Source organism: Scyliorhinus torazame, chromosome 4, assembly GCF_047496885.1.
Source record: "Scyliorhinus torazame isolate Kashiwa2021f chromosome 4, sScyTor2.1, whole genome shotgun sequence".
Taxonomy (NCBI): Eukaryota; Metazoa; Chordata; class Chondrichthyes; order Carcharhiniformes; family Scyliorhinidae; genus Scyliorhinus; species Scyliorhinus torazame.
In genome coordinates this window covers 370,987,175-371,009,437 of record NC_092710.1, presented here as the reverse complement: position 1 = coordinate 371,009,437, position 22,263 = coordinate 370,987,175, and the positions used below count along the sequence as shown (strand labels likewise).

General features: G+C 62.5%; 1 protein-coding gene across 2 annotated transcripts in view; it reads left to right on the top strand.

Moving 5' to 3' along the window:
• LOC140411787 (uncharacterized) overlaps positions 1–22,263 on the top strand; it is a 186,201-nt gene that overhangs the window by 152,611 nt on the left and 11,327 nt on the right. Inside the window, exons 1-2 of one of the 2 annotated variants that reach the window (XM_072500771.1) lie at positions 3,424–3,636; positions 19,828–19,957. In XM_072500771.1, the coding sequence (XP_072356872.1) occupies positions 3,505–3,636; positions 19,828–19,957 (262 nt within the window). In that variant the 5' untranslated portion in view covers positions 3,424–3,504. Of the gene's footprint in view, positions 1–3,423; positions 3,637–19,827; positions 19,958–22,263 lie in introns of those variants that run through there. The other variant, XM_072500770.1, reaches the window with a different exon arrangement.

Here is a 22,263-nt window from a genome sequence, read left to right as displayed (position 1 = left end):
CTGAGTGTGTGAACTGGAATCAATAGTGAAATATCTGCCCCGTGCGGTTCACATTTCCTGTCTAACTCAGGCAGGCGGGTCAATGCTGAGTGTGTGAATTGGAATCAATAGAGAAATATCTGCCCCGGACGGTTCACATTTCCTGTCGAGCTCAGGCACGGGGGTCAATGTTGAGTGTGTGAACTGGAATCAATAGTGAAATATCTGCCCCGGGCGGTTCACATTTCCTGTCTAACTCAGGCAGGGGGGTCAATGCTGAGTGTGTGAAATGGAATCAATAGTGAAATATCTGCCCCGGGCGGTTCACATTTCTGGTCTAACATCAGGCAGGGGGACCAATGCTGAGTGTGTGAACTGGAATCAATAGTGAAATATCTGCCCCGAGCGGTTCACATTTCCTGTCTAACTCAGCAGGGGGGTCAATGCTGAGTGTGTGAACTGGAATCAATAGTGAAATATCTGCCCCGGGCGGTTCACATTTCCTGTCTAACTCAGGCAGGGGCGTCAATGCTGAGTGTGTGAACTGGAATCAATAGTGAAATATCTGCCCCGGGCGGTTCACATTTTCTGTCTAACTCAGGCAGGGGCGTCAATGCTGAGTGTGTGATCTGGAATCAATTGTGAAATATCTGCCCCGGGCGGTTCACATTTCCTGTCTAACTCAGGCAGGGGCGTCAATGCTGAGTGTGTGAACTGGAATCAATAGTGAAATATCTGCCCCGGGCGGTTCACATTTCCTGTCTAACTCAGGCAGGGGGGTCAATGCTGAGTGTGTGAACTGAAATCAATAGTGAAATATCTGCCTCGGGCGGTTCACATTTCCTGTCTAACTCAGGCAGGGGGGTCAATGCTGAGTGTGTGAACTGGAATCAATAGTGAAATATCTGCCCCGGGCGGTTCACATTTCCTGTCGAGCTCAGGCACGGGGGTCAATGCTGAGTGTGTGAACTGGAATCAATAGTGAAATATCTGCCCCGGGCGGTTCACATTTCCTGTCTAACTAATGCAGGGGGGTCAATGCTGAGTGTGTGAACTGGAATCAATTGTGAAATATCTGTCTCGGGAGGTTCACATTTCCTGTCTAACTCAGGCAGGGGGGTCAATGCTGAGTGTGTGAACTGGAATCAATAGTGAAATATCTGCCCTGGACGGTTCACATTTCCTGTCTATCTCAGGCAGGGGGGTCAATGCTGAGTGTGTGAACTGGAATCAGTCGTGAAATATCTGCCCCGGGCGGTTCACATTTCCTATCTAACTCAGGCAGGGGGGTCAATGCTGAGTGTGTGAACTGGAATCAATAGTGAAATATCTGCCCCGGGCGGTTCACATTTCTTGTCTCACTCAGGCAGGGTGATCAATGCTGAGTGTGTGAACTGGAATCAATAGTGAAATATCTGCCCCGGGCGGTTCACATTTCCTGTCTAACTCAGGCAGGGGGATCAATGCTGAGTGTGTGAACTGGAATCAATAGTGAAATATCTGCCCCGGGCGGTTCACATTTCCTGTCTAACTCAGGCAGGGGGCTCAATGCTGAGTGTGTGAACTGGAATCAGTCGTGAAATATCTGCCCCGGGCGGTTCACATTTCCTATCTAACTCAGGCAGGGGGATCAATGCTGAGTGTGTGAACTGGAATCAATAGTGAAATATCTGCCCCGGGCGGTTCACATTTCCTGTCTAACTCAGGCAGGGGGACCAATGCTGAGTGTGTGAACTGGAATCAATAGTGAAATATCTGCCCTGGGCGGTTCACATTTCCTGTCTAACTCAGGCTGGGGATCAATACTGAGTGTGTGAACTGGAATCAATAGTGAAATATCTGCCCCGGGCAGTTCACATTTCCTGTCTCACTCAGGCAGGGGGATCAATGCTGAGTGTGTGAAATGGAATCAATAGTGAAATATCTGCCCCGGGCGGTTCACATTTCCTGTCTTACTCAGGCAGGGGGACCAATGCTGAGTGTGTGAACTGGAATCAAAAGTGAAATATCTGCCCCGGGCGGTTCACATTTCCTGTCTAACTCAGGCAGGGGGGTCAATGCTGAGTGTGTGAACTGGAATCAATAGTGAAATATCTGCCCCGGGCGGTTCACATTTCCTGTCTAACTCAGGCAGGAGGGTCAATGCTGAGTGTGTGAACTGGAATCAATAGTGAAATATCTGTCCCGGGCGGTTCACATTTCCTGTGTAACTCAGGCAGGGGGGTCAATGCTGATTGTGTGAACTGGAATCAACAGTGAAATATCTGCCCCGTGCGGTTCACATTTCCTGTCTAACTCAGGCAAGGGGGTCAATGCTGAGTGTGTGAACTGGAATCAATAGAGAAATATCTGCCCCGGGCGGTTCACATTTCCTGTCTAACTCAGGCAGGGGGGTCAATGCTGAGTGTGTGAACTGGAATCAATAGTGAAATATCTGCCCCGGGCGGTTCACATTTCCTGTCTAACTCAGGCAGGGGGGACAATGCTGAGTGTGTGAACTGGAATCAATAGTGAAATATCTGCCCCGGGCGGTTCACATTTCCTGTCTAACTCCGGCATGGGGGTCAATGCTGAGTGTGTGAACTGGAATCAATAGTGAAATATCTGCCCCGGGCGGTTCACATTTCCTGTCTAACTCAGGCAGGGGGGTCAATGCTGAGTGTGTGTACTGTAATCAATAGTGAAATATCTGCCCCGGGCGGTTCACATTTCCTGTCTAACTCAGGCAGGAGGGTCAATGCTGAGTGTGTGAACTGGAATCAATAGTGAAATATCTGCCCCGGACGGTTCACATTTCCTGTCTAACTCAGGCAGGGGGGACAATGCTGAGTGTGTGAACTGGAATCAATAGTGAAATATCTGCCCCGGGCGGTTCACATTTCCTGTCTCACTCAGGCAGGGGGACAATGCTGAGTGTGTGAACTGGAATCAATCGTGAAATATCTGCCCCGGGCGGTTCACATTTCTCGGTAAACGGCATCACAGAGATAATAATAATCTTTATTATTGTTACATACAGGCTTACATTAACACTGCAATGAATTTACTGTGAAAAGTCCTTGTCGCCACATTACGGCGCCTGTTCGGGTACACTGAGGGAGAATTCAGAATGGCCAATTCACTAACAGCATGTCTTTCGGGACTTGTGGGAGGAAACCGGAGCACCCGGAGGAAACCCACGCAGACACGGGGAGAACGTGCAGACTCCACACAGACAGTGACCCAAGCCGGGAATCAAACCAGGGACACTGGAGCAGTGAAGCAACAGTGTTAACCACTGTGATACCTAAATATTTCTAAATGGTTTCTAAATTCCAGGCTGTGATCAAAACACCAAAAAACATTTCCATAGTTAATAAGCTGGGCGGTTCTTCAACATCTGATGTTCCCGTAGCTAAATCTTATTCAAAATCAGCCCCTTAAAACTGTATAAAAATCCCTGAGCTCTCTGCTCAAACTGCAGATCGAGCTGAAGGTGCTGAGGGTCATTCAGTGAATTCACCAGTGACCTGTACCGACACCAAGATGCTGAGAATCTTCTTAACCGTGTCTGTCCTCTTCTGGAACCAACTCGCTGCACAGGATGCGGTAGACGAGGTGATCGGGGTCTGTGGAGAAAATGACTGCCTGAAACCCGCAGTATTCATTCAGGAAAAGGTAAGGATAATTAGAACAAGAATAATCTTTATTAGTGTCACAGGTAGGCTGACATTAACACTGCAATGTAGTTACTGTGAAAAGCCCCTAGTCGCCACATTCTGGCGCCTGTTCGGGTCACAGAGGGAGAATTCAGAATGTCCAATTCACCTAATGGCACGTTTTTCGGGACTTGTGGGAGGAAACCGGAGCGCCCGGAGGAAACCCACGCAGACACAGGGAGAACGTACAGACAGTGCGCCAAGTCGGGAATCGAACCTGGGACCCTGGCGCTGTGAAGCAACTGTGCTAACCACTGTGCTACCGTGCTGCCCTTCAGAGTTTACTGCATTCTGTAACATTCGTACCAATGGAAATTATTTAATGCCTGTGTTATTGGGTCGAGTCCCCTTTACTCTCTTTACTGTCAAACATCTGTCTGACTCAGTCAGGGAGGGTTGTCAATGCTGAGTGTGTGAACTGGAATAAACAGTGAAATATCTGCCCCGGGCGGTTCACACATCCCGGGACCCGGCACTCACACAGTTAATGATTTCTAAATTCAAGGCTGGGATCAGGAAAGTATTCTGAGGGACAGAATCTATCTGTACTTTAGACACGGATTAATCAGGGATAGTCAGCGTGGAAGGCCTTTCTTGACAAACACAGTTGAATTATTTGAGGCGGTGAGCAGGAGTGTTGATGAGGGGAATGCATTTGGAGTGGTCGATATGGGCTTTAGCCAGGCTTTTGATAGGGTCCCTCGTGGCAGACTGGTCCAGTCAGGGCCCATGGGACCAAGGCAAAGAGACACATTGGACCCACAATTGGCAGAGAGGCAGGAAGCTGAGGGTGGTGGAGGGATGATTCTGTGACTGGGAGGGCTGGATTCTGCGGCCCGGGATATCCGGGATGTGTTCCCCAATGGGACGGAGAATTGGGGTAACATTGGGATTGGTGACAACGGGAACGCGATGCTCTGACCCCTCAGTGACGGTGGGAACGGGTTCCATGTCGCACGCCAGCGGGAGCATAAATAAATGGGAATGGATGGGAATGACCCCTTTGCTCTGCACTCCCGGGATTCTCTCTCCCCGGGAGTCACATCGGAGCGTTTGCCCCATTGGTGAGGCCCACCACACCTGGGCCGAGATAGTAGTGACCAACTGAGCCCATCCACAGCCCCCCCCCCCCATCAGCCCTCACCCTCCCTCCCCACCGCACAGCCCCCCCCATCATCCCACACCGTCTCTCCCCACCACACCGCACAGCCCCCCCCATCATCCCTCACCCTCACTCCCCACCACACTGCACAGCCCCCCCCCAATCAGCCCTCACCCTCCCTCCCCACCACACCGCACAGCCCCCCCCCATCATCCCACACCCTCACTCCCCACCACACTGCACAGCCCCCCCCCATCATCCCTCAGCCTCTCTCCCCACCACACCGCACAGCCCCCTCATCATCCCTCACCCTCCCTCCCCACCACACTGCACAGCTCCCCGCATCATCCCTCACCCTCTCTCCCCACCACACCGCACAGCCCCCCCATCATCCCTCACCCTCTCTCCCCACCACACTGCACAGCCCCACCCCATCAGCCCTCACCCTCCCTCCCCACCACACTGCACAGCCCCCCCATCACCCCTCACCCTCTCTCCCCACCACACCGCACACCCCCCATCACCCCTCACCCTCTCTCCCCACCACACCGCACACACCCCCATCACCCCTCACCCTCTCTCCCCACCACACTGCACAGCCCCCCCATCAGCCCTCACCCTCCCTCCCCACTACACTGCACAGCCCCCCCATCACCCCTCACCCTCCTGCCCCACCACACACCACAGTCCCCCCCCATCATCCCTCACCCTCTCTCCCCACCACACTGCACAGCTCCCCCCCCCATCAGCCCTCACCCTCCCTCCCCACCACACCACACAGCCCCCCCCATCAGCCCTCACCCTCCCTCCCCACCACACTGCACAGCCCCCCCCATCACCCCTCACCCTCCCTCCCCACCACACTGCACAGCCCCCCCCATCACCCCACACGCTCTCTCCCCACCACACCGCACAGCCCCCCCATCACCCCTCACCCTCCTTCCCCACCACACTGCACAGCCCCCCCCCATCACCCCTCACCCTCCTTCCCCACCTCACCGCAGAGCCCCCCCATCACCCCTCACCCTCCCACCCCACCACACCGCACAGCCCCCCCCCATCACCCCTCACCCTCCTTCCACACCACACTGCACAGCCCCCCCCACACCCTTCACCCTCCCTCCCCACCACACCGCACAGCCCCCCCCATCATCCCTCACCCTCCTTCCCCACCACACTGCACAGCCCCCCCATCACCCCTCACCCTCCCTCCCCACCACACTGCACAGCCCCCCCATCATACCTCACCCTCCCTCCCCACCACACCGCACAGCCCCCCCACATCATCCCTCACCCTCTCCCCCCACCACACCGCACAGCCCCCCCCCAACATCCCTCACCCTCTCTCCCCACCACACCGCACAGCCCCCCCATCATCCCTCACCCTCTCTCCCCACCACACCGCACAGCCCCCCCCAACATCCCTCACACTCCCTCCCCACCATACCGCACAGCCCCCCCATCATCCCACACCCTCCCTCCCCACCACACCGCACAGCCCCCCCATCATCCCTCACCCTCCCTCCCCACCACACCGCACAGCCCCCCCCATCATCCCTCACCCTCCCTCCCCACCACACCGCACAGCCCCCCCATCACCCCTCACCCTCCCTCCCCACCACACTGCACAGCCCCCCCCCATCACCCCTGACCCTCTCTCCCCACCACACCGCACAGCCCCCCCCATCACCCTTCACCCTCCCTCCCCACCACACTGCACAGCCCCCCCCCCATCACCCCTCACCCTCTCACCCCACCACACCGCACAGCCCCCCCCCATCATCCCTCACCCTCCTTCCCCACCACACCGCACCGCCCCCCCCATCACCCCTCACCCTCCTTCCCCACCACACTGCACAGCCCCCCCATCATCCCTCACCCTCCCTCCCCGCCACACCGCACCCCCCCCATCATCCCTCACCCTCCCTCCCCACCACACCGCACAGCCCCCCCCATCACCCCTCACCCTCCCTCCCCACCACACTGCACAGCCCCCCCCATCACCCCTCACCCTTTCTCCCCACCACACTGCACAGCCCCCCCCATCATCCCTCACCCTCCTTCCCCACCACACTGCACAGCCCCCCCCCATCATCCCTCACCCTTTCTCCCCACCACTCTGCACAGCCCCCCCCATCATCCCTCACCCTCCCTCCCCACCACACTGCACAGCCCCCCCCATCAGCCCTCACCCTCCCTCCCCACCACACTGCACAGCCCCCCCATCATCCCTCACCCTCCCTCCCCACCACACTGCACAGCCCCCCCCATCATCCCTCACCCTCCCTCCCCACCACACTGCACAGCCCCCCCATCACCCCACACCCTCTCTCCCCACCACACCGCACAGCCCCCTCCCATCACCCATCACCCTCCCTCCCCACCACACTGCACAGTCCCCCCCATCATCCCTCACCCTCCCTCCCCACCACACTGCAGAGCCCCCCCCATCATCCCTCACCCTCTCTCCCCACCACACTGCACAGCCCCCCCCCATCATCCCACACCCTCTCTCCCCACCACACTGCACAGCCCCCCCATCATCCCACAGCCTCCCTCCCCACCACACCGCACAGCCCCCCCCATCATCCCGCACCCTCCGTCCCCACCACACTGCACAGCCCCCCCATCATCCCTCACCCTCTCTCCCCACCACACCGCACAGCCCCCCCCCATCACCCCTCACCCTCCCTCCCCACCACACCGCACAGCCCCCCCCATCACCCCTCACCCTCTCTCCCCACCACACTGCACAGCCCCCCCCCATCACCCCTCACCCTCTCTCCCCACCACACCGCACAGACCCGCCCATCATCCCACATCCTCCCTCCCCACCACACCGCACAGCCCCCCCCATCATCCCTCACCCTCCTTCCCCACCACACTGCACAGCCCCCCCATCACCCCTCACCCTCCCTCCCCACCACACTGCACAGCCCCCCCCCATCAACCCTCACCCTCTCTCCCCACCACACCGCACAGCCCCCCCATCATCCCTCAACCTCCCTCCCCACCACACCGCACAGCCCCCCCATCACCCCTCACCCTCCCTCCCCACCATACTGCACAGCCCCCCCCATCACCCCTCACCCTCTCTCCCCACCACACCGCACAGCCCCCCCCATTACCCCTCACCCTCCTTCCCCACCACACTGCACAGCCCCCCCCATCATCCCTCACCCTCCCTCCCCACCACACCGCACAGCCCCCCCCCATTACCCCTCACCCTCCTTCCCCACCACACTGCACAGCCCCCCCATCATCCCTCACCCTCCTTCCCCACCACACTGCACAGACCCCCCATCATCCCACACCCTCCTTCCCCACCACACTGCACAGCGCCCCCCCCATCACCCCTCACCCTTCCTCCCCACCACACTGCACAGCCCCCCCCATCACCCCTCACCCTCCCTCCCCACCACACTGCACAGCCACCCCATCATCCCTCACCCTCCTATCCCACCACACTGCACAGCCCCCCCATCACCCCTCACCCTCCCTCCCCACCACACTGCACAGCCCCCCCCATCATCCCTCACCCTCCCTCCCCACCACACCGCACAGCTCCCCCCCCATCATCCCTCACCCTCCCTCCCCACCACACCGCACAGCCCCCCCCCCATCATCCCTCACCCTCGCTCCCCACCGCACCGCACAGCCCCCGCCATCACCCCTCACCCTCCCTCCCCACCACACTGCACAGCCCCCCCCATCACCCCTCACCCTCTCTCCCCACCACACTGCACAGCCCCCCGATCACCCCTCACCCTTCCTCCCCACCACACTGCACAGCCCCCCCCATCACCCCTCACCCTCTCTCCCCACCACACCGCACAGCCCCCCCCCATCACCCCTCACCCTCCTTCCCCACCACACCGCACAGCCCCCCCCATCACCCCTCACCCTCTCTCCCCACCACATCGCACAGCCCCCCCATCATCCCTCACCCTCCTTCCCCACCACACCGCACAGCTCCCCCCCCATCATCCCTGACCCTCCCTCCCCACCACACCGCACAGCCCCCCCCATCATCCCTCACCCTCCCTCCCCACCACACCGCACAGCCCCCCCATCAACCCACACCCTCCCTCCCCACCGCACCGCACAGCCCCCCCCATCACCCCTCACCCTCCCTCCCCACCACACTGCACAGCCCCCCCCCATCACCCCTCACCCTCTCTCCCCACCACACCGCACAGCCCCCCCATCACCCCTCACCCTTCCTCCCCACCACACTGCACAGCCCCCCCCATCACCCCTCACCCTCTCTCCCCACCACACCGCACAGCCCCCCCCCCATCATCCCTCACACTCCCTCCCCACCACACCGCACAGCCCCCCCCATCATCCCTCACCCTCCCTCCCCACCACACCGCACAGCCCCCCCCATCACCCCTCACCCTCCCTCCCCACCACACTGCACTGCCCCCCCCCATCACCCCTCACCCTCTCTCCCCACCACACCGCACAGCCCCCCCATCACCCCTCACCCTTCCTCCCCACCACACTGCACAGCCCCCCCATCATCCCTCACCCTCCCTCCCCACCACACCGCACAGCCCCCCCCCATCATCGCTCACCCTCCCTCCCCACCACACTGCACAGCCCCCCCAATCACCCCTCACCCTCTCTCCCCACCACACCGCACAGCCCCCCCCATCACCCCACACCCTCTCTCCACACCACACCGCACAGCCCCCCCCCATCAACCATCACCCTCCCTCCCCACCACACTGCACAGCCCCCCCCAGCATCCCTCACCCTCCCTCCCCACCACACTGCACAGCCCCCCCCATCACCCCTCACCCTCCCTCCCCACCACACCGCACAGCCTCCCCCCATCACCCCTCACCCTCTCTCCCCACCACACTGCACAGCCCCCCCATCACCCCTCACCCTCTCTCCCCACCACACTGCACAGCCCCCCCATCACCCCTCACCCTCTCTCCCCACCACACCGCACAGCCTCCCCCCATCACCCCTTTCCCTCTCTCCCCACCACACTGCACAGCCCCCCCATCACCCCTCACCCTCCTTCCCCACCACACCGCACAGCCTCCCCCCCATCACCCCTCACCCTCTCTCCCCACCACACTGCACAGCCCCCCCCATCACCCCTCACCCTCCCTCCCCACCACACCGCACAGCCCCCCCCATCATCCCTCACCCTCTCTCCCCACCACACCGCACAGCCCCCCCCCATCACCCCTCACCCTCCCTCCCCACCACACCGCACAGCCCCCCCATCACCCCTCACCCTCTCTCCCCACCACACTGCACAGCCCCCCCCATCACCCCTCACCCTCTCTCCCCACCACACCGCACAGACCCGCCCATCATCCCACATCCTCCCTCCCCACCACACCGCACAGCCCCCCCCATCATCCCTCACCCTCCTTCCCCACCACACTGCACAGCCCCCCCATCACCCCTCACCCTCCCTCCCCACCACACTGCACAGCCCCCCCCCCATCAACCCTCACCCTCTCTCCCCACCACACCGCACAGCCCCCCCCATCATCCCTCAACCTCCCTCCCCACCACACCGCACAACCCCCCCCATCACCCCTCACCCTCCCTCCCCACCATACTGCACAGCCCCCCCATCACCCCTCACCCTCTCTCCCCACCACACCGCACAGCCCCCCCCATTACCCCTCACCCTCCTTCCCCACCACACTGCACAGCCCCCCCCATCATCCCTCACCCTCCCTCCCCACCGCACCGCACAGCCCCCCCCATTACCCCTCACCCTCCTTCCCCACCACACTGCACAGCCCCCCCATCATCCCTCACCCTCCTTCCCCACCACACTGCACAGCCCCCCCCATCATCCCACACCCTCCTTCCCCACCACACTGCACAGCGCCCCCCCCATCACCCCTCACCCTTCCTCCCCACCACACCGCACAGCCCCCCCCATCACCCCTCACCCTCCTTCCCCACCACACCGCACAGCTCCCCCATCACCCCTCACCCTCCTTCCCCACCACACCGCACAGCCCCCCCATCATCCCTCACCCTCCCTCCCCACCACACCGCACAGCCCCCCCCCATCATCCCTCACCCTCCTTCCCCACCACACCGCACAGTCCCCCCCCACATCATCCCTCACCCTCCCTCCCCACCACACTGCACAGCCCCCCCATCACCCCTCACCCTCTCTCCCGACCACACCGCACAGCCCCCCCTCCATCATCCCTCACACTCCCTCCCCACCACACCACACAGCCCCCCCCCCATCATCCCTCATCCTCCCTCCCCACCACACCGCACAGCCCCACCCCCATCACCCCTCACCCTCCTTCCCCACCACACTGCACAGCCCCCCCCATCACCCCTCACCCTCCCTCCCCACCACACTGCACAGCCACCCCATCATCCCTCACCCTCCTTTCCCACCACACTGCACAGCCCCCCCATCACCCCTCACCCACCCTCCCCACCACACTGCACAGCCCCCCCCATCATCCCTCACCCTCCCTCCCCACCACACCGCACAGCTCCCCCCCCATCATCCCTCACCCTCCCTCCCCACCACACCGCACAGCCCCCCCCCCATCATCCCTCACCCTCGCTCCCCACCGCACCGCACAGCCCCCGCCATCACCCCTCACCCTCCCTCCCCACCACACTGCACAGCCCCCCCCATCACCCCTCACCCTCTCTCCCCACCACACCGCACAGCCCCCCCCCATCATCCCTCACCCTCCTTCCCCACCACACTGCACAGCCCCCCCCATCACCCCTCACCCTCTCTCCCCACCACACTGCACAGCCCCCCCATCATCCCTCACCCTCCTTCCCCACCACACCGCACAGCTCCCCCCCCATCATCCCTCACCCTCCCTCCCCACCACACCGCACAGCCCCCCCATCAACCCACACCCTCCCTCCCCACCGCACCGCACAGCCCCCCCCATCACCCCTCACCCTCCCTCCCCACCACACTGCACAGCCCCCCCCCATCACCCCTCACCCTCTCTCCCCATCACACCGCACAGCCCCCCCATCACCCCTCACCCTCTCTCCCCACCACACTGCACAGCCCCCCCCCATCACCCCTCACCCTCCTTCCCCACCACACTGCACAGCCCCCCCCATCACCCCTCAACCTCCCTCCCCACCACACCGCACAGCCCCCCCATCACCCCTCACCCTCCCTCCCCACCATACTGCACAGCCCCCCCATCACCCCTCACCCTCTCTCCCCACCACACCGCACAGCCCCCCCCATTACCCCTCACCCTCCTTCCCCACCACACTGCACAGCTCCCCCCATCATCCCTCACCCTCCCTCCCCACCACACCGCACAGCCCCCCCCATTACACCTCACCCTCCTTCCCCACCACACTGCACAGCCCCCCCATCATCCCTCACCCTCCTTCCCCACCACACTGCACAGCCCCCCCCATCATCCCACACCCTCCTTCCCCACGACACTGCACAGCGCCCCCCCCATCACCCCTCACCCTTCCTCCCCACCACACTGCACAGCCCCCACCCATCACCCCTCACCCTCCTTCCCCACCACACCGCACAGCCCCCCCCATCACCCCTCACCCTCCTTCCCCACCACACCGCACAGCTCCCCCATCACCCCTCACCCTCCTTCCCCACCACACCGCACAGCCCCCCCATCATCCCTCACCCTCCCTCCCCACCACACCGCACAGCCCCCCCCCATCATCCCTCACCCTCCTTCCCCACCACACCGCACAGTCCCCCCCCACATCATCCCTCACCCTCCCTCCCCACCACACCGCACAGCCCCCCCCACATCATCCCTCACCCTCCTTCCCCACCACACTGCACAGCCCCCCCCATCACCCCTCACCCTCTCTCCCCACCACACCGCACAGCCCCCCCCCATCACCCCTCACCCTCCTTCCCCACCACACCGCACAGCCCCCCCCATCACCCCTCACCCTCTCTCCCCACCACACCGCACAGCCCCCCCATCATCCCTCACCCTCCTTCCCCACCACACCGCACAGCTCCCCCCCCATCATCCCTCACCCTCCCTCCCCACCACACCGCACAGCCCCCCCCCATCATCCCTCACCCTCCCTCCCCACCACACCGCACAGCCCCCCCATCAACCCACACCCTCCCTCCCCACCGCACCGCACAGCCCCCCCCATCACCCCTCACCCTCCCTCCCCACCACACTGCACGGCCCCCCCCCATCACCCCTCACCCTCTCTCCCCACCACACCGCACAGCCCCCCCATCACCCCTCACCCTTCCTCCCCACCACACTGCACAGCCCCCCCCATCACCCCTCACCCTCTCTCCCCACCACACCGCACAGCCCCCCCCCATCATCCCTCACCCTCCCTCCCCACCACACCGCACAGCCCCCCCCATCATCCCTCACCCTCCCTCCCCACCACACCGCACAGCCCCCCCCATCACCCCTCACCCTCCCTCCCCACCACACTGCACAGCCCCCCCATCACCCCTCACCCTCTCTCCCCACCACACCGCACAGCCCCCCCATCACCCCTCACCCTTCCTCCCCACCACACTGCACAGCCCCCCCATCATCCCTCACCCTCCCTCCCCACCACACCGCACAGCCCCCCCCCATCATCGCTCACCCTCCCTCCCCACCACACTGCACAGCCCCCCCCATCACCCCTCACCCTCTCTCCCCACCACACCGCACAGCCCCCCCCATCACCCCACACCCTCTCTCCACACCACACCGCACAGCCCCCCCCCCCATCAACCATCACCCTCCCTCCCCACCACACTGCACAGCCCCCCCCATCATCCCTCACCCTCCCTCCCCACCACACTGCACAGCCCCCCCCATCACCCCTTACCCTCCCTCCCCACCACACCGCACAGCCTCCCCCCCATCACCCCTCACCCTCTCTCCCCACCACACTGCACAGCCCCCCCCCATCATCCCTCACCCTCTCTCCCCACCACACCGCACAGCCTCCCCCCCATCACCCCTCACCCTCTCTCCCCACCACACTGCACAGCCCCCCATCACCCCTCACCCTCCTTCCCCACCACACCGCACAGCCTCCCCCCCATCACCCCTCACCCTCTCTCCCCACCACACTGCACAGCCCCCCCCATCACCCCTCACCCTCCCTCCCCACCACACTGCACAGCCCCCCCCATCACCCCTCAGCCTCCCTCCCCACCACACCGCACAGCCCCCCCCATCATCCCTCACCCTCTCTCCCCACCACACCGCACAGCCCCCCCCCATCACCCCTCACCCTCCCTCCCCACCACACCGCACAGCCCCCCCATCACCCCTCACCCTCTCTCCCCACCACACTGCACAGCCCCCCCCCATCACCCCTCACCCTCTCTCCCCACCACACCGCACAGACCCGCCCATCATCCCACATCCTCCCTCCCCACCACACCGCACAGCCCCCCCCATCATCCCTCACCCTCCTTCCCCACCACACTGCACAGCCCCCCCATCACCCCTCACCCTCCCTCCCCACCACACTGCACAGCCCCCCCCATCAACCCTCACCCTCTCTCCCCACCACACCGCACAGCCCCCCCCATCATCCCTCAACCTCCCTCCCCACCACACCGCACAGCCCCCCCATCACCCCTCACCCTCCCTCCCCACCATACTGCACAGCCCCCCCATCACCCCTCACCCTCTCTCCCCACCACACCGCACAGCCCCCCCCATTACCCCTCACCCTCCTTCCCCACCACACTGCACAGCCCCCCCCATCATCCCTCACCCTCCCTCCCCACCACACCGCACAGCCCCCCCCATTACCCCTCACCCTCCTTCCCCACCACACTGCACAGCCCCCCAATCATCCCTCACCCTCCTTCCCCACCACACTGCACAGCCCCCCCATCATCCCACACCCTCCTTCCCCACCACACTGCACAGCGCCCCCCCCATCACCCCTCACCCTTCCTCCCCACCACACCGCACAGCCCCCCCCATCACCCCTCACCCTCCTTCCCCACCACACCGCACAGCTCCCCCATCACCCCTCACCCTCCTTCCCCACCACACCGCACAGCCCCCCCATCATCCCTCACCCTCCCTCCCCACCACACCGCACAGCCCCCCCCCATCATCCCTCACCCTCCTTCCCCACCACACCGCACAGTCCCCCCCCACATCATCCCTCACCCTCCCTCCCCACCACACTGCACAGCCCCCCCATCACCCCTCACCCTCTCTCCCGACCACACCGCACAGCCCCCCCTCCATCATCCCTCACACTCCCTCCCCACCACACCACACAGCCCCCCCCCCATCATCCCTCACCCTCCCTCCCCACCACACCGCACAGCCCCACCCCCATCACCCCTCACCCTCCTTCCCCACCACACTGCACAGCCCCCCCCATCACCCCTCACCCTCCCTCCCCACCACACTGCACAGCCCCCCCCATCATCCCTCACCCTCCCTCCCCACCACACTGCACAGCCACCCCATCATCCCTCACCCTCCTTTCCCACCACACTGCACAGCCCCCCCATCACCCCTCACCCTCCCTCCCCACCACACTGCACAGCCCCCCCCATCATCCCTCACCCTCCCTCCCCACCACACCGCACAGCTCCCCCCCCATCATCCCTCACCCTCCCTCCCCACCACACCGCACAGCCCCCCCCCCCATCATCCCTCACCCTCGCTCCCCACCGCACCGCACAGCCCCCGCCATCACCCCTCACCCTCCCTCCCCACCACACTGCACAGCCCCCCCACATCACCCCTCACCCTCTCTCCCCACCACACCGCACAGCCCCCCCATCACCCCTCACCCTTCCTCCCCACCACACTGCACAGCCCCCCCCATCACCCCTCACCCTCTCTCCCCACCACACCGCACAGCCCCCCCCCATCATCCCTCACCCTCCTTCCCCACCACACTGCACAGCCCCCCCCATCACCCCTCACCCTCTCTCCCCACCACACTGCACAGCCCCCCCATCATCCCTCACCCTCCTTCCCCACCACACCGCACAGCTCCCCCCCATCATCCCTCACCCTCCCTCCCCACCACACTGCACAGCCCCCCATCAACCCACACCCTCCCTCCCTACCGCACCGCACAGCCCCCCCCATCACCCCTCACCCTCCCTCCCCACCACACTGCACAGCCCCCCCCCATCACCCCTCACCCTCTCTCCCCACCACACCGCACAGCCCCCCCATCACCCCTCACCCTCTCTCCCCACCACACTGCACAGCCCCCCCCCATCACCCCTCACCCTCTCTCCCCACCACACTGCACAGCCCCCCCCATCACCCCTCACCCTCTCTCCCCACCACACCGCACAGCCCCCCCCCATCATCCCTCACCCTCCTTCCCCACCACACTGCACAGCCCCCCCCATCACCCCTCACCCTCTCTCCCCACCACACTGCACAGCCCCCCCATCATCCCTCACCCTCCTTCCCCACCACACCGCACAGCTCCCACCCCATCATCCCTCACCCTCCCTCCCCACCACACCGCACAGCCCCCCCATCAACCCACACCCTCCCTCCCCACCGCACCGCACAGCCCCCCCATCACCCCTCACCCTCCCTCCCCACCACACTGCACAGCCCCCCCCCATCACCCCTCACCCTCTCTCCCCACCACACCGCACAGCCCCCCCATCACCCCTCACCCTTCCTCCCCACCACACTGCACAGCCCCCCCCATCAACCCTCACCCTCTCTCCCCACCACACCGCACAGCCCCCCCCCATCATCCCTCACCCTCCCTCCCCACCACACCGCACAGCCCCCCCCATCATCCCTCACCCTCCCTCCCCACCACACCGCACATCCCCCCCCCATCACCCCTCACCCTCCCTCCCCACCACACCGCACAGCCCCCCCCCATCATCGCTCACCCTCCCTCCCCACCACACTGCACAGCCCCCACATCATCCCTCACCCTCCCTCCCCACCACACCGCACAGCCCCCCCCCATCATCGCTCACCCTCCCTCCCCACCACACTGCACAGCCCCCCCCCATCACCCCTCACCCTCTCTCCCCACCACACCGCACAGCCCCCCCCATCACCCCACACCCTCTCTCCACACCACACCGCACAGCCCCCCCCCCATCAACCATCACCCTCCCTCCCCACCACACTGCACAGCCCCCCCCATCATCCCTCACCCTCCCTCCCCACCACACTGCACAGCCCCCCCCATCACCCCTCACCCTCCTTCCCCACCACACCGCACAGCCTCCCCCCCATCACCCCTCACCCTCTCTCCCCACCACACTGCACAGCCCCCCCATCACCCCTCACCCTCTCTCCCCACCACACCGCACAGCCCCCCCCATCACCCCTCACCCTCCCTCCCCACCACACTGCACAGCCCCCCCATCATCCCTCACCCTCCCTCCCCACCACACTGCACCCACCCCCATCATCCCACACCCTCCCTCCCCACCACACCGCACAGCCCCCCCCCATCATCCCACACCCTCCCTCCCCACCACACTGCACAACCCCCCCATCATCCCTCACACTCCCTCCCCACCACACCGCACAGCCCCCCCATCATCCCTCACACTCCCTCCCCACCACACTGCACAGCCCCCCCATCATCCCTCACCCTCTCTCCCCACCACACCGCACAGCCCCCCCCATCATCCCTCACCCTCTCTCTCCACCACACCGCACAGCGCCCCCCCCCCATCATCCCACACCCTCTCTCCCCACCACACCGCACAGCCCCCCCCCACCCACCCTCCGGACCACACGTCAGCCCTGACCCCTACCACCCACCACACAACACTGCCGCCCCCAACCCCCTGGTTTGAAACGGGACTCTCCTGACCCACACGTACAGGGGTGACCCAACCCCCTCCCCCCCCGCAGGGTCTCCTGTAATACGGGCAACACCCACAGAGACCCCTGTGATAGTGAGACCATCCCACAGAGACCCCTGTGATAGGAAGACACCCCCACAGACATCCCTGTGATAGGGAGACCCCCCCCACAGAGACTCCTGTGATAGGGAGTCCCCCGCCACAGAGACCCCTGTGATAGGGAGACCCCCCCACAGAGACTCCTGTGATAGGGAGACCCCCCCACAGAGACTCCTGTGATAGGGAGACCCCCCCCACAGAGACTCCTGTGATAGGGAGACACCCCCACAGAGACCCCAGTGATAGGGAGACCCCCACAGATACCCCAGTGATAGGGAGACCCCCACAGAGACCCCAGCGATAGGGAGACACCCCCACAGACATCCCTGTGATAGGGAGACACCCCCACAGAGACTCCTGTGATAGGGAGACCCCCCCCACAGAGGCGCCTGTGATAGGGAGACACCCCCGACAGAGACCCCTGTCATAAGGGGACCCCCACCCCACGGAGACCGCTGTGATAGTGAGACACCCCCCCCCACAGACATCCCTGTGATAGGGAGACCCCCCCCCCCACAGAGACTCCTGTGATAGGGAGCCCCCCCCACAGAGACCCCTGTGATAGGGAGACACCCCCCCCATGGAGACCCCTGTGATAGGGAGACCCCCCCCACAGAGACACCAGTGATAGTGAGACCCCCCCCCCACAGAGACACCAGTGATAGGGAGACTCCCCCCACAGAGACCCCAGTGATAGGGAGACCCCCACAGATACCCCAGTGATAGGGAGACCCCCACAGAGACCCCAGTGATAGGGAGACCCCCCACAGAGATCCCTGTGATAGGGAGACCCCCCCCCAACAGGGACCCCTGTGATAGGGAGACCCCCCACGGAGACCACTCTGATAGGGAGAACACCCCACAGAGATCCCTGTGATAGAGAGACCCCCCCCCACAGAGACCCCTGTGATAGGGAGACCCCCCCCCCGACAAAAACCCCTGTCATAAGGAGACCCCTCCCACAGAGACCTCTGTGATAGGGAGACCCCCCCCACAGAGACGCCAGTGATAGGGAGCCCCCCCCACAGAGACACCTGTGATAGGGAGATCCCAACAGGGACCCCTGTGATAGGGAGACCCCCCACGGAGACCACTCTGATAGGGAGAACCCCCCACAGAGATCCCTGTGATAGAGAGACCCCCCCCCCCACAGAGACCCCTGTGATAGGGAGACCTTCCCGATAAATACCCCTGTCATAAGGAGACCCCTCCCCCAAGAGACCCCAGTGATAGGGAGACTCCCACAGAGACCCCTGTGATAGGTAGACCCCCGCACAGAGACCCCTGGGATAGGGAGACCCCACAGGGACTCCTGTAATTGGGGGGCACTAACTGACCCTGTTTGGACTGCTCTGAGCTTCCAGGCAGGGGTGGGTTCATTTTCTGTGTGTCTGTGGGGGGGGGGGGGGGGGTGTCTTTATGTGGGGAGTCACCTGTGGAGGGGATTCCTGCAGGAAGGGGGTCAAAATAGGGGGGTCACCCTATCACAGGGGTCTCTGTGGGGGTCTCCCTATCACAGGGGTCTCTGTGGGGGTCTCCCTATCACTGGGGTCTCTGTGGGGGTCTCCCTATCACAGGGGTCTCTGTGGGGGTCTCCCTATCACAGTGGTCTCTGTGGGGGTCTCCCTATCACTGGGGTCTCTGTGGGGGTCTCCCTATCACTGGGGTCTCTGTGGGGGGGGGTCTCCCTATCACAGGGGTCTCTGTGGGGGTCTCCCTATCACTGGGGTATCTGTGGGGGTCTCCCTATCACTGGGGTCTCTGTGGGGGGGGGTCTCCCTATCACAGGGGTCTCTGTGGGGGTCTACCTATCACAGGGGTCTCTGTGGGAGTCTCCCTATCACTGGGGTCTCTTGGGGGGGGGTCTCCCTATCACAGGGGTCTCTGTGGGGGTCTCCCTATCACAGGGGTCTCTGTGGGGGTGGGTCTCCCTATCACAGGGGTCTCTGTGAGGGGGGGTCTCCCTGTCACAGGGGACTCTGTGGGGGTCTCCCTGTCACAGGGGTCTCTGTGAGGGGGGGGTCTCCCTATCACAGGACATGAATACTGCTCCCACACCTGGGAACCGAGGACAGTCCCCTCAACACTGATGTGTTTTGGTGCGAGTTCAGTTGTGTCACATGGTGATGGATTTTATTTTCTTGTTTTAGAATTATCTTGAGGTGCAATTCAAAGAACGCCGGAGGATTGAAACTGACGTTGATGCCGTGGATATTAAAAGTGCGCTGGCGATCGGTCTGGACAAACTATTCAGTTATGCACGTTGTGGGAATGTTGCAGGTATGTCAGATGTTCCTTCAAAGTAACAACAGATTCTAAAACAGCCACTCACTCTTTAACCTGTCACGTTTGAAACTTTCTGTACAGACTGACACACTGAGCAAAGAATTGTCAATCCCAGAGCGTTCCGCGGTCACATGTGACCAGTGGGTTGAGGCGCTGTTTGGGCTACTTACACACATAGAAACAAACCGGGAAAATAGAAGCAGGAGGAGGCCATTCGGCCCTTCGAGCCTGCCCCGCCATTCATTCTGATCATGGCTGATCATCAAGTTCCCACCTTCCTCCCCTATCCCTTGAACCCTTTCGTCCCAAGATCAAATCTAATTCCTTCTTCAAATTCCACAGACTTCCCCCTCTCTGGGGCGAGGGTGAGATCCCCTCTTGTCGGAGTTGGTCATTGCCGGGCACTTGTGTGGCACGAATGTAACATCTTTGGAAAACCCTCTCCAAATCCAACTCTGGGGAGGCCGGAAGTCACGGGAATGAACTGGAAACAAATGCAAGGCTAAAATTCAACAGAGAAATGTTTAACGAATGGGGAAAGTGAAGAGAGGGTCCGTGCAATTAAATGGATCAGTCCAATAGAGCAATGAGACCGACCTCACTCACAGCTCTGTTAAAACCAGGGACCCCATTCTCCCAATTCTCTTAGTGCCAACTGGATGCGGTGAATCTGGTGGGAGCCAGACCGTCGAATACCCGCTGGTGTAAAATTCCGTTACAAGTCTCCCAATGGCGGGTTAATGGTGATGAAGGCTGGCGTGAACAGGGGGCTCTCGGTTCACCCGAGATTTGAGGTGAATGCAACACTGCCACAGTGCTGCGCCGCTCCTGATGCATCGTTCACCACACTTCCTGCCCTCCGTCTCCATGCCCAGCTCGTCTTCATGGGCAGCACCGTGCTGCTGGACCCATGGACACGCCTGTGCCACCGTTTCCCGTTCAGTATTGTGCCAGGGCTGCGAGTACAGGAGTCTCCTTCTCCCCCTCCAGCAGCGACACACACCAGTGTCTATCTGGACAGCTCTGTGCTGTCTGTCCCTTCCAGCAGTGACACACACCAGTGTCTATCTGGACAGCTCTGTGCTGTCTGTCCCTTCCAGCAGTGAAACAAACCAGTGTCTATCTGGACAGCTCTGTGCTGTCTGTCCCTTCCAGCAGTGACACATACCAGTGTCTATCTGGACAGCTCTGTGCTGTCTGTCCCTTCCAGCAGTGACACACACCAGTGTCTATCTGGACAGCTCTGTGCTGTCTGTCCCTTCCAGCAGCGACACACACCAGTGTCTATCTGGACAGCTCTGTGCTGTCTCCCCCTTCCAGCAGTGACACACACCAGTGTCTATCTGGACAGCTCTGTGCTGTCTGTCCCTTCCAGCAGTGACACACACCAGTGTCTATCTGGACAGTTCTGTGCTGTCTGTCCCTTCCAGCAGTGACACACACCAATGTCTATCTGGACAGCTCTGTGCTGTCTGTCCCTTCCAGCAGTGACACACCCCAGTGTCTATCTGGACAGCTCTGTGCTGTCTGTCCCTTCCAGCAGTGACACACACCAATGTCTATCTGGACAGCTCTGTGCTGTCTGTCCCTTCCAGCAGTGACACACACCAGTGTCTATCTGGACAGCTCTGTGCTGTCTGTCCCTTCCAGCAGTGACACACACCAGTGTCTATCTGGACAGCCCTGTGCTGTCTGTCCCTTCCAGCAGTGACACACCCCAGTGTCTATCTGGACAGCTCTGTGCTGTCTGTCCCTTCCAGCAGTGACACACACCAGTGTCTATCTGGACAGCTCTGTGCTGTCTCCCCCTTCCAGCAGTGACACTCACCAGTGTCTATCTGGACAGCTCTGTGCTGACTGTCCCTTCCAGCAGTGACACACACCAGTGTCTATCTGGACAGCTCTGTGCTGTCTGTCCCTTCCAGCAGTGACACACACCAGTGTCTATCTGGAAAGCTCTGTGCTGCTTGTCCCTTCCAGCAGTGACACACACCAGTCTCTATCTGGACAGCTCTGTGCTGTCTGTCCCTTCCAGCAGTGACACACACCAGTGTCTATCTGGACAGCTCTGTGCTGTCTCCCCCTTCCAGCAGCGACACACACCAGTGTCTATCTGGACAGCTCTGTGCTGTCTGTCCCTTCCAGCAGTGACACTCACCAGTGTCTATCTGGACAGCTCTGTGCTGTCTGTCCCTTCCAGCAGTGACACACACCAGTGTCTATCTGGACAGCTCTGTTCTGTCTGTCACTTCCAGCAGTGACACACCCCAGTGTCTATCTGGACAGCTCTGTGCTGTCTG